At 45.3% G+C, this 16,960-nt stretch overlaps 1 protein-coding gene across 1 annotated transcript in view; it reads left to right on the top strand.

The window, feature by feature from the left end:
• LOC137525992 (guanylate-binding protein 3-like) overlaps positions 1-14,382 on the top strand; it is a 199,690-nt gene extending 185,308 nt beyond the window's left edge. The window contains exons 8-9 of the mRNA XM_068247202.1: positions 10,896-11,083; positions 14,120-14,382. Of these exons, the coding sequence (XP_068103303.1) occupies positions 10,896-11,083; positions 14,120-14,382 (451 nt within the window). The remainder of the gene's footprint in view (positions 1-10,895; positions 11,084-14,119) is intronic.
• The last annotated feature ends 2,578 nt before the right edge of the window (positions 14,383-16,960 follow it).

Genomic DNA, 16,960 nt, shown 5'->3' on the forward strand with positions numbered 1-16,960 from the left:
TGCTCCCTCCTCCTCTTCCCGTGCAACCAAGAAACGCCAACAGACCCTGCTGAGCGAGTCCTTTGTGGTCAGGGCTCAGCCTCCCAGCAGCCGTCGCATGCGCCAGCTGAATGGCCTGCTTGCACAGGCCATGTCTTCCCAGCTCCTCCCCTACTCCTTTGTGCAGGAGGGGAGTGACATGCGTGCACTCCTGCAGAGCGCAATGCCAGATTGGCCAATACCCAGCCAGCACTATTTCTCATGCACGGCCATCCCAGCACTGCACCGCTTCGTGATGGCCAACATGGAGCATGGGCTGGATAATGCGGTGGGTGAGCGGGTCCATGTGACCATGGACTCCTGGAGTAGCAGGTTCGGGACAGGCCGCTATTTGTCCTTCACGGCGCACTGGATCAGTTTGGTGGAAGGGGGTGAGGAGGGGACAGCAGCATCGGCCACAACAGCAATCCAGTGGGTGGTGCCACCCCGCAGCAGGGACAGGGAAAGGTCAGCAGGTTCCTGTGGTCCGGTTACACGCTCCGCCAAACGCCCCCGCCTCAGCAGCAGTGTGAAGGCCCGCCACTGCCAAGCGCTGCTGGAGATGGTCAGCCTGGGGAAGCACAGGCTGACGGCAGACCACGTCCTGGAAAAACTCCAAGAGCAGGAGAGGAGTTGGCTGACCCCCAGAGGCCTCAGAGTCGGAGAGGTGGTGTCCGACAATGGGGCCAACCTTGTTGCTGCCATCCACCGGGGAGACCTCACCCACATCCCCTGTCTAGCCCACGTCCTGAACCTGGTGGTGCAAAAATTTCTGAGCACCTACCAGGGGATGGAGCCACTTTTGAAAGCGGCTCATAAAACCGTGGGTTAGTTCGCACCCTGAGCTATACCAGCCCGCATGGTCCATGGTATGGGTTGGCCCCGGGGGGGGGGGGGGGGGGGAGGGGCGGCCAAGCCACGGCACCGGCTCATTATTGATGTTGCAACACGATGGAACTCCACCCTGGCCATGTTAGAGCATCTGGTTGAACAGAGGCAGGCTGTCAACTCATACCTAGCCAGAGCCCCCGCGGATGCCACCGTGTTCGGGACCAGCACCACCCACCTCCCGGACATCATCCTGAATGCAGAGTGGGAAAAATGCAGCTGGTGTGCTTGGTGCTGGCACCCTTCCTGGAGGCCACCAACATGGTCAGCCGGGACCGTGCATCGCTATGTGAGTGGGTGACCATAGTGTGCATGCTGGAGAAGGCCCTCGACACTCTGCTGGAAGTGGGAGAGGCAGCCTTGATCCAGCAGGAGCAGCAGGAGCAGCAGCAGCAGCCTCCACAGTCCACCTCTGTGCATCAGGAGGAGGAGGTTGAGGACTGTGAGTTGGAGGACTTGGAGGAATTGGAGGTCCCTGACCTCAAAGATGAGGGGGCACAGCAGAGTGCAGCTGCAGTGGTGCGGGGGTGGAGAGAGCAGGGGGAGGCTCAGGAATCAGAGGAGGAGGACAGCACTGGGTGTAAAGACGAGTATGTTTCAGCAGAGATGGCACACCTCTTCCCTTTGGCAGCGCGCATGCTGCAGTGCCTGCACAGTGACCCAAGAGTCAAGCAGATGCATGCTCGGGAGGACATGTGGATCACCCTGATGCTGGACCCACGGCTGAAGGGGAAGCTGCATCAGTTCCTGCCTGCAGGAGGAGACCCTGTGCGCCGAATGAGGGACTTGCAGCGGTCCCTGGTTCGGCGCTTGGAGGAAGCCTTACCCCAGACTTCCCACTCCCCTGCTGTCACAGTTCAGCCAGCACAGCAGCAAGTGCCTGGGTCCATCAGCAGCAGGCGCCCATCAAACCTGCTGTCTCTCACAAAGGCCACGCCGGTACAGCTGCCGACTGAGGAGGTGCCTGCAGCAGCATGTGGCTATTTAAAGCCAGAACCAGCACCTGACCCGGATGGTTGCAGACTGCATGGGATCCTACTGCGGGCTTGACAGCGAAACCCCTGTGGACCCCTTGGATTACTGGGTCAAGCACCTGGAAATTTGGAGCGAGCTGGCGCAGTACGCCCTGGAAGTCCTTGCTTGCCCCCCTTCCAGCGTGCTGTCCGAAAGGTGCTTCAGTGCGGCCGGTGGCGTGGTGACTGAGAAGCGCTCTCGTCTGTCCACCCAGTCTGTGGACAGACTGACTTTCCTGAAAATAAATCAGGCTTGGGTGGTTGGTGAATTCCTGGCCCCTGTTGTTGGCAAGAGAGAAAAATGAAGTGGCTGGAAATCACTATGCCTGCCTTACCAATCTTTACCACCACAACCTCCAGGCTCCATAAGCCTGGTTAAGTTTTTTTTTACTGAGCCGTGGTACCACCAAGTGCCATGGCGAACTATCTAAACACAATTGCTGTGTAATTTTTTGGGAGGTGTCTGTGCTGTCCGAGTTGTGGGGAGGCCCCAACTGCGGCAGTACGACCGCTTCCTGGAACCTCTCCTAATTTTTTACTGAACCGTGGTACCACCAAGTGCCATGGTGAACTATCTAAACACAATTGCTGTGTAGAGATGGCCCGAACCTCCGATTTTAGGTTCGCAAACCCGGTTCGCAAACCTACCGTGAAAGTTCGGATCGCGTGAACTTTCGCGAACTGCAATAGACTTCGATGGGGAGGCAGACTTTGAAAACTAGAAACATTTATGCTGGCCAGAAAAGTGATGGAAAAGATGTTTCAAGGTGTCTATCCCCTGAACTCTTTCAGCGACTACAAGAGGGGAAAAAACATTTTCAACAAATCCTTATAGTTTTTGAGAAAATCATTTTAAAATAACTCCTTCTGACCGTGGGAAAATTAAATGCCTGCCGACTTTAGCAGTTAATAGCAAAGCCCCTTTAAAAGCTAGAAACACCGAACTTGCAGGAAATGTTAAGAAGAACAGTGGGAACAAGAGGAAAAACATTTTTCAAAAAGACCTTATAGTTTTTGAGAAAATCGATTTTAAAGTAAAAACAAAAAGAGTTGATTCATTAAAAAAGATCCGATTCATTAAAAAGATCCGGCTCATTCAAGAGCCGTTAGTATAGCAGAGAATGCGTCCTGAGCAGGACGTGAAGCTGCTGGCTCCCGCTGCTGTCTCGCCCCACCTGCCTGCACCTGTCAACCCCCACCTAGGCTGGCACCCATGGGTGCACTGGGTGCCAACCTAGGTGGGGGTTGACAGGTGCAGGCAGGCAGGTGGGGAGAGACAGCGGGAGCTAGCAGCTATGCGTACGAAAGGACGCATTCTCTGCTATGTGGGGGGCTTCGGAGATCTTCAATCAACTTAATTGAAAATCACAACATAAGAGGATACTGTAATTCGTTGGATCATTTACCGAGGATATTGGCGTGGGAATTTTTTTTTTAAAGGTACAGGTAAGTATTTCTGGTTAATTAAGAAAATTAAAGGACTTTTTTCGTGGTTGTGTTTTTATTTCATTTAACCCTTTGTGGAAATGGGTATGGGGTACTTTGTACCCCTATACTCATTTCTCCTGGGAGGGGGTGGGCATCTTGGGTCCCCTTCTTAAAGGGGATTCCCAGATGCCACCATGAACCCCCCCCCCCCCAGGGAGTCATCGCCCCCACCTCCTCCTGGGGCACCGGAGGTGGGGAAGAGCCCCTTGTCCATGGATTGGACAAGGGCTCCGGGGGGGGGAGGGGAATGCTTGTCCGCCCCTCCCCCCCGGAGCCACCCCATACCATGGACCATGCGGGCTTGTATAGCTCAAGGGGTTGCAGAGGCTCGGGAGGGGGGACCCAACGTCATTTTTTTTCAGATTTCCCACACTCAGCACATAAAAATAATAAAAAATATATATATATATTACGAGGCCACAAGTATGAAAAAAGTTAAATACCATTTCATAATCCGGATCCATGGAGGTTGCCATCCGCGCCCTCCCGTTCATTCCGCCATGGCACCCGCAGTAATAATGGCCCCGTTCGGGTCCCGACCCCTCCAAACGGGTCGGGTTCTCATTCCCCCCTCAATATGGCCGCCACAGATTGCCGCGGCTGCGCAGTCTGCATAGACGCAATTGCGACTGCGCAGCTCTAGGGCCTCCTCCCGATGCGTCCGATGTATGCACGCATATTGATGACACGGCGGGAGGAGGCCCTAGAGCTGCGCAGCTGCAATCGCGTCTATGCGGACTGCGCAGCCGCAGCAATCTGTGGCGGCCATAATGAGCGGTGAATGAGAACCCGATCCATTCGGAGGGGTCGGGACCCGACCGGGGCCAGTATTACTGCGGGACCCATGGCGAAATGAATGGGAGGGCGCGGATGGCGTCCTCCATGGATCTGGATTATGAAAAGGTATTTAACTTTTTTCATATTTGTGGCCTCGGAAGTCCTTTAAATATTGTTTCCAGCTATCTTTTTAACATATGCTGCAAATTTGGTGTTGTTATGGTTATGGGGGTGCACTGCAAAAGTGCTGAATTTTGCCATTGGCTTTCATTGGGCTCCCTATTTCACTTTCAAAAATCTCAAATCTTTTCAAAGGACAATGGCTCAGCAGTGGCAATTTTTCTAGCATTGTAGGGACTTTTAGGGAGCTCAGGACTGGTGAGTTTGGGGCCCCTAGGCCAAAGAGGTCATAGCCTAGGGTCACAAAAACCTGTTTATTTAGGCAATCTCAATGGTGGCGATTCTGACGTACATAAATCGCAGCCATGGCCGTTAGCAACGTCTGAATCTCATGACATGTCTCATGCAGGTAGAAGGCATATTCTTATACTTGTACTCCAATGTTGGATTCCTTACATTTCTGCAAACCAGAGTTACAGGGGTGCAAAAGTGGTAAAATCCCCCATAGGCTTTCATTGGGCCTCCTATTTCACTTTCCAAAATCTCACACCATTTCAAAGGGCAATGGCTCAGCAGTGGCAAATTTTCCAGCATTGTAGGGACTCTTAGGGGGATCATGACTGGTGAGTTTCGAGCCCCTAGGCCAAAGAGGTCATAGCCTAGGGTCACAAAAACCTGTTTATTTAGGCAATGTCAATGGTGGCGATTCTATACTTATACTTGTACTCCAATGTTGGGTTCCCTACATTTCTGTAGGGAACCCAACATTGAGCCATTGCCATTGCTGAGCCATTGCCCTTTGAAAAAATGTGAGATTTTGAAAAGTGAAATAGGAGGCCCAATGAAAGCCTATGGGGGATTTTACCACTTTTGCACCCCTGTAACTCTGGTTTGCAGAGATGTAGGGAACCCAACATTGGAGTACAAGTATAAGAATATGCCTTCTACCTGCATGAGACATGTCTTGAGATTCAGACTGTAATGATCTAGGGTCGATTTCCACAGTCAGCGGACGCCAAGTGCGCTGAAGCAGATGGGAATCCCCACGATCAGAGAAGCAGAGTACCCAGTATATGCAAATACATTTGTAGAGGGGAATTCCAACCAGCAGGTGGAGCTGTGGAGTACAGAGGAACAAGACCTCTGCACAACCACAGATGCCAGATTGAAATTGCACGACGTGAACCAGCAATGAGCAATAAACAAGGTAGCAAGTCAATAGAGAGCCAGAACAGAGACAGACTATATGAATGTCTACCAATCTAGTCGCCACCCGGCGACGGTAGACATATAGCAAAAGAACATACCAGAGTGGGAAAGCCAATCGCAAGAGAGGCGATCGCTATTAGTAACACAAGACTGAGCACAGACAGAGCATGAATAAAGTAAAGGAAGACACAGCAAATAACTACAATCTGAACGCCAAGGAAAATAACAAAGAACTAACTAAACGCGGTCACCGCACGTTACGCGCAACAGTGACAAGCGCGTTAATAGCACGGTCACCACACGAGAAGCGCAACAGTGATAAGCGTACCAACTCTGACTAACAAATGAACATGGAAAACAAAGACAAACTGATAGCGGGAATGCTTGCTAATCGGTTGCCTAACACCAGACAACAGCAAGCATTCGTAGGACTAACCGATTCACTATCAGCCACCACCGCCATAGTGCAATCACAAGGACAGTCACAGGACAAGACAAGACTAGGCAGTACAAATAATACAGAACAAACTGTACTAATAGGAGTGCAAAATGCGCTCCTCTCAAATTAACTACACTAGAATATATTAGCAACAAGATACAAAGAGGCTGAGGCTCTAAAGTCAGTCTCACAAAACAGAACCTATGACGAGCAAGGAATTCTGGGAGGAAGTGACATTTATACTGAAAACCTTCAAGGGAAGTAGAAATGCAATTTGCAAGATAAGTGGATGCAAATTAGTCACCACAGCAGCACGCCTCCCAGATCTTGCAAGCTGACAGAAAGGCCTCTTTTCCCTGGACTGAACTATGCAACCTGCATAGAAAACCAACAAACTGTCCAGAGAATCAAGGCCAGCAGAGCAGATTCTGACATTGACGTTGCTAACGGCCAAGGCTGCGATTTATGTACGTCAGAATCTCCACCATTAACATTGCTGAAATAAACAGGTTTTCGTGACCCTAGGCTATGACCTCTTTGGCCTAGGGGCCTGAAACTCACCAGTCATGATCCCCCTAAGAGTCCCTACAATGCTAGAAAATTTGCCACTGCTGAGCCATCGCCCTTTGAAAAGATTTGAGATTTTTGGAAGTGAAATAGGGAGCCCAATGGAAGCCTATGGCAGAACTCAACACTTTTGCACCCCTATTATTCTGGTTGGTTATCACCTGCCGACTTTAGCAGTTAATAGCAAAGGCCCCTTACATCCTAGCAACACCAAATTTGCAGGATATGTTAAAAAGATAGCAGGAAACAATATTTAACAGACTTCCGAGGCCACACTCCAAACGGGTCGGGTTCTCATTCCCCGCTTAATATGGCCACCACAGATTGCTGCGGCTGCGCAGTTCGCATAGACGCGATTGCAGCTGCGCAGCTCTGGGCCCTCCTCCCGCCGCATCATCAATATGCGTGCATACATCGGACGCATCGGGAGGAGGTCCTAGAGCTGCGCAGCCGTATTGAGGGGGGAATGGCGGCCATATTGAGGGGGGAATGAGAACCCGACCCGTTCAGAGGGGTCGGGACCCGACCGGGGCCGTTATAACTGCAGGAGCCATGGCGGAATGAACGGGAGGGCGCGGATGGCGTCCTCAATGGATCCGGATTATGAAAAGGTATTTAACCTTTTTTCACATTTGTGGGCTCGTAAGTCTTTTAAAAAAATGTTTTATTTTTTTAATTATTTTTATGTGCTGTGTGTGGGAAATTTGAAAAAAAAAATTGGTGTGGGGTCCCCCCTCCCGAGCCTCTGTAACCCCTTGTCCCCCATGCAGGCTGGGATAGCCAGAATGCAGAGCCCCGGCCGACTGGGGCTTTGCACCCTGAGCTATACCAGCCCGCATGGTCAATAGTATGGGGGGGCTCCAGGGGGGAGGGGTGGCCAAGCCTTCCCCCCCCCCCGGAGCCCTTGTCCAATCCATGGACAAGGGGCTCTTCCCCACCTCCGGTGCCCCAGGAGGAGGTGGGGGCGACGACTTCCTGGGGTGGGGGGTTCATGGTGGTATCTGGGAGTCCCCTTTAAGAAGGGGACCCCAGATGCCCACCCCCCTCCCAGGAGAAATTAGTATAGGGGTACAAAGTACCCCTTACCCATTTCCACAAAGGGTTAAATGAAATAAAAACACAACCACGAGAAAAGTATTTTATTATTCTAAATTAACCATAAATACTTACCTGTACCTTTAAAAAAAAATCCCACGCCAATATCCTCGGTAAGCGAACCAACGAACAATGTCTCCTCTTATGTTGCGATCTTCAGTTAAGTTGATTGAAGATCTCTGATGCCTCCCACATAGCAGAGAATGCGTCCTTTCGTACGCATAGCTGCTAGCTCCCGCTGTCTCTCCCCACCTGCCTGCCTGCACCTGTCAACCCCTAGGCTGGCACCCAGTGCACCTGCTGTCTCTCCCCACCACCTCACCTGTCACCCTCACCTAGCCTGGCACCCGGTGCACCCATGGGTGCACCGAGTGCCAGGCTAGGTGAAGGTGACAGGTGCAGGCAGGTGGGGAGAGACAGCAGCGGAGCCGGCAGCTTCACGTCCTGCTCAGGATGCATTCTCTGCTATACTAACGGTTCATGAATCATCCGGTTCTTTTTAATGAATCAGTTCTTTTTTATGAATCGACTCATTTTACTTTGAAACTTTAAAATTGATTTTCTCAAAAAGTATAAGGTCTTTTTGAAAAATGTTTTTTTCCTCTTGTTCCCACTATTCCACTTAACATTCTCAACAATTTTGGTGTTTTTACTATGTAAGGAGACTGTGCTATTAACCGTTAAAGTCGGCAGCCATTAAAGTCTATGGGCGAACCAAACTTTTTTGAAAAAAAGTTCCTGGTTCACTGCGAACGAGAACCACCCAAAGTTCGCCTGGAACCATTCGCCGGCGAACCGTTCGGGCCATCTCTATTGCTGTGTAATTTTTTGGGAGGTGTCTGTGCTGTCCCAGTTGTGGGGAGGCCCCAACTGCGGCAGTACGACCGCTTCCTGAATCCTGGAACCTAGACTCCTGATGTTAAAAATTTACTGTCCATTTTTTTTTTTTGGGGGGGGGGGAATTTTAAGTCCCCACATCATCAATTAGTGTTCCCCTTTAAAAAATAATGATGCTACATGCCTCATTTACCCTAAAAAACGTTTTCAAAGCAATTTAGAGGCCACTTCCGTTTTTCTATGTGTATATCCGAATAGGTCTGATATTCCGCGGATAATGCGTTTGGATATCCGCATGAACGTGGATCACAGAACGTTTGGGTGCGGATATCCGAATTGGATGTGGATATCTGGGTATCCGGATCCGGATCAATTCGAATTTTTAAAAGGGGCATCCGAGCACCCCTGTTTAAGAGGTCTGATTACGTTCAGCATTAGGGGATATTTGAAATGTTTTATGGTTTTATTACTACTGGATAAGTCCTTAAAGGACAACTATTGCAAAAATTGTACAAATGAAAATACATGTAAACACATACAAATAAGAAGTACATTTCTTCCAGAGTAAAATGAGCCATAAATTACTTTTCTCCTATGTTGCTGTCAAGTACAGTAGGTAGTGGAAATCTGGCATTACCATCAGGTTTTGGACTAGCCAATCTCCTCATGGAGGATTCTTCTGGGTTTCTTTATCTTCAAAAGCACTTAGTGAATGGCAGTTGCTCCGTCCAACTACTAAAAAAAAGTGTGAAGTGATCAGCGAGGCTGGCAAGCATATTTATATAAATCCTTTTCATGGAGTGTCTTTAAAAAGAATAAAGGGCTGGCTGAGAATCCCCCATGAAGAGATGGACTAGGCCAAAACCTGTCAGTTCTGTCAGATTTCTACTACTTACTGTAAGTGACAGCAAGATGGCAGAAAAGTAATTTATGGCTCATTTTAATCTGGAAAAAACTTACTTCTTATTTGTATGCATTAACATATATTTTAAATTTTACAAGTTTTTGCAATAGTAGTCCTTTAATAAATTACATTTTCTCTTGTAAATAGAGAGTTCATGAATATTTTTTATTATTACCTTATCCCAGAGTGGGACATACCTTTCTTGTTTCTATTGAAACAGTCTAGGTGAAATATCACTGGGAGGGCAAGGCTACATATTTATGTACAGCAATACGTAGATATTTATGAGGTATTTTTGAAGCTGAATACAGGAAACTTACGATAAAAAAATGGGTATTCTGAATAATTTATTGCATTGTACTTTATGCCACTACAGTGCCTCTTTAAAGTACCTTGCCCTTAGACCATTCTCTTGTCACTTCTTGCACCAGGGCCTTAAAGGACAACTGAAGTGAGAAGAATATAGAGGCTGCCATATGTGTTTCCTTTTAAACAATACTAGTTGCCTTGCCGCTCTGCTGATTTATTTGGCTGCAGTAGTGTCTGAATCACACCAGAAACATGCATGCCGCTAATCTGGTCAGATCTGAAAATAATGTTAGAAACACCTGATCTGCTGCATGCTTTTCCAGGGTCTATGGCTAAATGATCAGAGGATCAGCAGGACTGCCAGACAACTGGTATTGCTTAAAAGAAAATAAATATGGTAGCCTCCATATCCCTCTCACTTCAGATGTCCTTTAAGCCTTTTACACATGCTAGACAGTTTTCAGCCAACTTGGCCAGTTGGGGCCGCCTCTACTGAGAATCTAGTATGTGTACATCTAGTATGTCTACATCCGCCCTGACAACCCTTGATGTTTTGGCAAGCAATCTGCTTGTTGGTACTGGTAGTGATGGCCATGTCTCGGAGAACTCAAGAAGAAGCATTTGATAAGTTTGGTCAGGTGATATATATACAAGTCCCTGGTTTGCTAGTCATAATCAAATTCTAAAGCAGGATGTAATCACAGCAAATCAGAGCTTTGTAAATCTATCAGCTGATCAAACAAATCACATGCTTCTCCATGAGTTTTCCTAGGCATGACCATCATTAACTGTTGCTTTGTGTGCGTCAGCTGAGCGCAAGCCAAGGGCATTGTTCTCCTACACATCCCGCCTGATCCATGCTGTTCTGTGGTCTACTCTCTTTGCATTTTCACTTATCACAGTGCCAGCATGCCTGAGTCCCAACCCTTGCCATTCCACAGTCCTCATAGGCGTGTACAAGGCTTTACATTTCAATAGTCTGCAATCTGCTAAACCCAAATCTTTCTGTGTTCCACTTTCTTGCAGACTTAACAGTATGATGACAGACTTGACAGTTTTCTCCTCATTTTCTTTCACTCGTTATAGAAAATGTATAGGCATTCAATTATTCATTTAGGCAGAATCTACAAAGTCCACATGACTTGAGTACAATTACTAATTCACACCACCACCTTCAGTGGAGCACACAATCTGAAGTAAAATGTTGTATCTCCTTATAAGAATGTAACAGATTTACAGAGGAAATCACTCAGCTAATTAAAGTGAAATCACAGAACAATAAAGATGAGGAGGGAGAATTTAGCCGACATTTCCCCATGTTTATTTGGGCTGTAAGAGATTTCCACCTAAAGCTGGAGATTGCCGGAAAGCCAGTGTCTGAAGATGAGTATTTGGAGAGAGCTTTGATGCTTAAAACATGTACGTATTATTATGGCTAGCCATTATTTCAGGCATTGTACTGTATGCATGGATATATTCTCAATTGTTTCACTTTATTTTCTTCTAAAAGTCATTAACTAACCCATGAAAAAGATGTGATGTTGGAGAGATAATGTTTGATATTGATTATTTATTTCTACATTATTTACTAGTTGCAAATAGAGATGGCCCACACAGTTCGCCGGCGGACAGTTCATACGAACTTGGGCTGTTCACCATTAGTATTTAACACAATTTTTTTGGGTCAAAAATTTGCTTTCGCATTAAGCATTAACCACTTCAGGACCTCCGGCTTACACCCCCCTAGTGACCAGGCCATTTTTTACAATGCAGGGCTGTGCAGCTTGGTCAGCGTGCTGCAAAGCCCTACAACTCACCACATAAATGAATATTACCTCCTTTTAGTGTCCTTAATAGGACACTCTGCTGGAGGTCTCTGATCGCTGCTACAATCTTTTTTTTTTTTTTTTTTTTTTACAGAAGGGAGTGTTTTTGCTCTCCCTCCCTCCCCCTGTGCCGTCGTAAATCACCATAGGATGGCGATCAGCACTGCTCCCCGCCTCTCATAGGCTTCAGCCTATGAGAGGCCACACAGAATGAGACGCTCTGAGGGACAGCCCAGTGTCCCTCGTACAGCTCTGCAGGAGATAGCAGCGCTGTACATGTAAACAAAGGGGAATGTTTTGCCCTTTCGGCTCTTAACAGTCTGCTAGCCGCGATAGAGCAGAGCGCGCTCATTCCCTGCTAAACTCCTAAACTGCAGCTCCAATTGACATTAGGCAGTCCTGGGGCTGCCACTGCAGTCACGCCCATCGGCATGACGCAGTTGTTAGGTAGTTAAAGTCAATGGCCGGTGACTTTAGCGGTTAATAGCAAATCCCCATACGTGCTAGAAACACCATTAAAAAAAAATTAAAAATTGATTTTAAAGTTAAGATCGAAAAAAAAGATAATGTATCAACCTAACGGTAATGTACATTTACATATATCAAAAGAAAAAGGTGGATTTCATTATGGGGTTTCCAGGGGCTCCGTACGCAGCTCCCATTCTCCTCCGCGCAGCACTCACCCACGCCAGAACCCTGGAGCACTCACAGCAGACAGGGTGCTTTAAAGATACTTTTGCTATATCTAGTTGCAGCGGTGTGTGGTGACTGGCAGCTGGCGGAGATCTTCAATCAAGGTTGCAAATTTAGAGGAAATTGGCGTGGGATCTTTTCCAATGATATTGGCATGGAAACTTTTTTAAAGGTAAGTATTCATGGTTAATTTAGACTAGTAATAAAATACTTTACTTGTGGTAGCATTTTTATTTCTTTTAACTCTTTGTGGAAATGATTAAGGAGTACTATGCATATTTCTCCTGGAGAGGGGGCTGTCATCTGAGGTCCCCTTCTTAAAGATGCCACCATGAACCTCCCAGGACATCATTGGAACCCACCTCCTCCTGGGGCACCGGAGGTGGGAAAGAGCCCCTTGTCCATGGATTGGACAAGGGCTTTGGGGGAGAGGGGGAGGCTTGGCTGCCACTCTCCCCCGGAGCCCCCCCCCATACCACGGACCATGCAGGCTGGTATCGTTCAGGGTGCCACACAGCTGGGGCTCCACATTCTGGCTATCCCAGCCTGCATGGGGGACAAGGGGTTAAAGAGGCTTGGGAGAGGGGACCCACATCATTGATGTTCACTCCATCACTAGTTGCAATCTAATTCCTGTCATAGTCATAGTCTAATGTCCTACCATTTTAATTTAAATAGTGCTGACATCATCTACAGCACTATACAGAATACATAGTCATGTCAATGAGTGTCCTCAGAGGAGATCAGAAGCTAATACCTAGCATATTTAAAATCTAGTGAACTACCATATTCCTATGATAATGATTATTATCATTATGTACATTTGTATAGCAGTGACATGTTCTGCAGCACTTTACAGAATATATACACTGCTCAAAAATAAAGAGAACACTTTAAAGGGAACCTTAACACTCATGGCTCTTCTGGTCCCCCGCTGCCAGCTAATTTCATTTTTGACGACTGAGAGTCGGCCGGCCGCCATGCATACACCTTTACTCCAATGTCTCTACCACAGTTTAAGATCAATTGTTTAGGGAAACCAATTATCTGAATGTCTTTTTCAGATTTGGAAAAAAAACCAGAGTGCTTAAAGGAAACCCATGTTAACACAGATAACATACAAACTCCATGCATATAATATTCAGGCCAAGTTTACTTACCTAGAAAAATCAGTACTCAAAATATTGCCTCAGTGTGTACTATGCCAGAACTTAACACAGTGCTCTTTTTTTCTAAAGGGGTACTTTCAACTGCTATTTTGATCTACTGTTTCCGGGAAACCAACATTTCTGATTTTCTGATTTGGCTTTCCGATCGGAAAATCAGGAATTGGCAATGGAAAATTGGATTTCTGTGGAAAACCGATTTTACGACAACTTGGTAATTTTAGGCCAGTCACAGCTCTTGGAAGCATTTAACCAATCAGATAATGCAGAATTTTTCAAACGGAAATCGGATCGCTGCGGAAATTATGGGGCAAACAAAAGACGTGTTTGAATTTTAAACATTCTGCATTCTCTGATTGGTTTAATGCTTCTGAGGCTGTGATTGGCCTAAACATACAGAGTTTGGAAGTGTTTAGCGAATTAACTGTTTACAAGTATATTGTAATGTAAAGTATTTTTTTTATGGAATCTGTAATATTTTTCAGATGTCTGCAAAAATTACGGACATCTGGAAAAATTATGAATCTTGTGAAAACCCAATACATTTTCAGTAATCGTAAATCACATTACCAGTAACTGAAATCGACAGTTGTGGAAATCGGAATTTCCGCAGAATCAGAAATCAGCATTTCCGAGTCCCTCCCTATTTGTTATAGGAGTGATTAGGCCAAAATCCATTCAAAGTTCTGTTCTATACATACCAGTGTTTAATAATAAAACCAAAATCCCAGTGAGAATCATTTCTTCCCCTTTTTATTTCATTTACAAAGCTGCCAACACAATGAAAGATAAAGAGTTCAATAAACTCAGGGAGAGTCTCCGGATGTATTTTGGATGCCGAAAATGTTTTGTGTTTGATCTTCCATCATCTAATACAAACGATCTTCAGAGGCTGGAGGACATACCTGAGAAAGACCTCAATAGCAAGTTTTTGTCTCAGTGCCAGAAGTTCTGTGACTACATTTTCAAAAATGCAAAAGAGAAGAGAGTACAAGATACAGTTAAAGTCACTGGACAGAGTAAGTACATCTAATGGATCAATAGTATTAATCTAAATAAATGTATATGTAGGTACTCAAAGGCTTCTCCTCATATTTTTTTCTTATTTCATACAAGGAATATGAAGGTTTTCATTTATGATTTTCATATAAAGAATGACCTTGCTGGCATACTACTGTTGTGATTCAGTAAAGGACAACTGAAGTAAGAGTGATATGGAGGCTACCATATTTATTTCCTTTTAAGCAATACCAGTTGCCTGACTGTTGCTAGGTACACACATGAGATCCTCTGCATCTAATACTTTTAGCTACAGACCCTGAACAAGCATGCAGCAAATAAGGTGTTTTGACATTATTGTGAGAGCTGACAAGATTAGCTGCATGCTTGTTTCTGGTGTTAGTCAGATACTACTGCAGCTAAATAGATCATCAGGGCAGCCAGTCAACTGGTATTGCTTAAAAGGAAATAAACATAATTTCCAAGAGAGGAGACCCAGCATCGTCTTCAAATGTATTTCAAGATCTTTATTTTTAAAGCATCAAAAACATGCAAAAGGGCAAGTCTATGCAACGTTTCGAGAGGAGCCTCCTCTCTTTGTCAAGCTGACAAGCCCTCTAAATACATGCAATATCAACCAGCTTTAAATAGTGGTTGCTCCATTAGGGAGCCAATCAAAATAGCCTGGATGCCTTGTCACCGACCAATCAGGCTAAGTTCCTAAATGTAAACCCTCCCATCCAGTGGAGGACCTGATGGGAAACTGCATCTATTTTTGTGCTCCAATCATTTTAAAAAGTCTGCTGGAGCGCCGAACAATGAGGGCAGGGCACGTCCTGGGCAAAAAAGTCATAAAACTGACGCATGCGTAAATCCGCAATGAAAACACGCATGCACCTGTAACAATGCGTGCGTGTGCAATTTGTAAAAACATATGCGTAAGAACCTGGAAGCTTTTGCCTATAACGGTAACAATAATGTTTATTTTTTGGAGTTCAATGGCAGCCGCCCAAAGCGGCGGCCAGACAGTGAACCCCAAAAAAATAAACATTATTGCCCACCCTCTCAGACTGGCATCTGCAACAACTGCGGCCAGTCTGGGCTGGCAAGAGTATAGGCGATTGGATTGTAACATCTATGTTTATGACAATTAACGCTTCTGGGTTCTTAGGCGTATGTTTTTATGCATTGCACGCCTACGCATTGTCACAGGTGCATGCGTGTTTTAATTGCGGATTTATGCATGCGTCAGTTTTATGACTTTTTTTGCCCAGGGCATGCCCTGCCCTCACTGGACGGCGCTCCATTGGACTTTTTAAAATGATTGGAGCACAAAAATAGATGCAGTTTCCCATCAGGTCCTCCACTGGATGTGAAGGTTTACATTTAGGAACTTAGCCTGATTGGCAAGGCGTCCAGGCTATTTTGATTGGCTCCCTAATGGAGCAACCACTATTTAAAGCTGATTGATGTTGCATGTATTCCGAGGGCTTGTCAGCTTAACAAAGAGAGGAGGCTCCTCTCGAAACGTCGCCTAAACTTGGCCTTTTTAATGTTTTTGTTGCTTTAAAAATAAAGAGCTTGAAATACATTTGAAGACTGTGCTGGGTCTTCTCTCTTGGAAATTTTACTTGCTTTTCCTGGAGGCACAGGGACAATGACCAAAGCATGTTGATGGTTGGGTGCTGCATTTTACTGCTTGCCAAGGAAATATACATGGCAGCCTCCATATTGTTCTCATTTCTGGTGTCCTTAATGTCTAAGCAACTAGTGAAAGCTTCATGCAGCCAGTGAAGTAACAGCTAGTGTTGGTGTTCAAATTCAGGTTGTCCTTCCATTCAATGCAAAAATGGCTGTTTAAATTTGTTTCTTGCCAACCCCAAAAAAACACGTTATTCGACTGCACAAAATCAGAAAAATTGCATTGAAGTCAATAGCACCAACTTTTGCGGTTAATAACAAAGCCCCCATACATGCTAGAGTCACCAAATTTGCTAGGTATGTTCAAGAGAACAGTGGAAACAATGGAAAATGTTTCAAAAAGTCCTTGAAGTTTTTGAGAAAATTGATTTTAAAAAATTCTAAGAAATTTATTTTTTTTTAAATTCAGTAACATGACATTTAGCAAAATGGCCAGCTATTATACCTTCAGATCAGACCAGTTTCATAAAGAACAGAGAGGAAAGTGATAAATCACAGTGATGATTATAATCTGCTAATTATGATTACGTAAAATTTCATGTAAAATTTTGCAAATCCAGCCATATGTAATTACAATTTGGAAATATAATTGAATTTACATAATCCATTCGTATTCTAGTGTAAATATGTGTAATTTCAGAAACATTTTTCGAATTTTTAAAAACAACAAGATATTTTGGAAAATTATTTTTTTTTACTTGTTCCCATTATTCCCCATAACATATGTAGCAACTAATGATGATAGCATATATGCTATTGCTATTGACTGCTGAAGTCAACACAAAATTACACGTAATTGCAAAATTATGTTTAGTGATTATGTTTACAAATGAAATTGATCAAAAAATGTTCTCAAATTTTGCAATATTTTTCACATTCTAATTGTGTATTATGATGAAAAATTACACATA

The sequence above is a fragment of the Hyperolius riggenbachi genome, chromosome 7, assembly GCF_040937935.1.
Source record: "Hyperolius riggenbachi isolate aHypRig1 chromosome 7, aHypRig1.pri, whole genome shotgun sequence".
NCBI lineage: Eukaryota > Metazoa > Chordata > Amphibia > Anura > Hyperoliidae > Hyperolius > Hyperolius riggenbachi.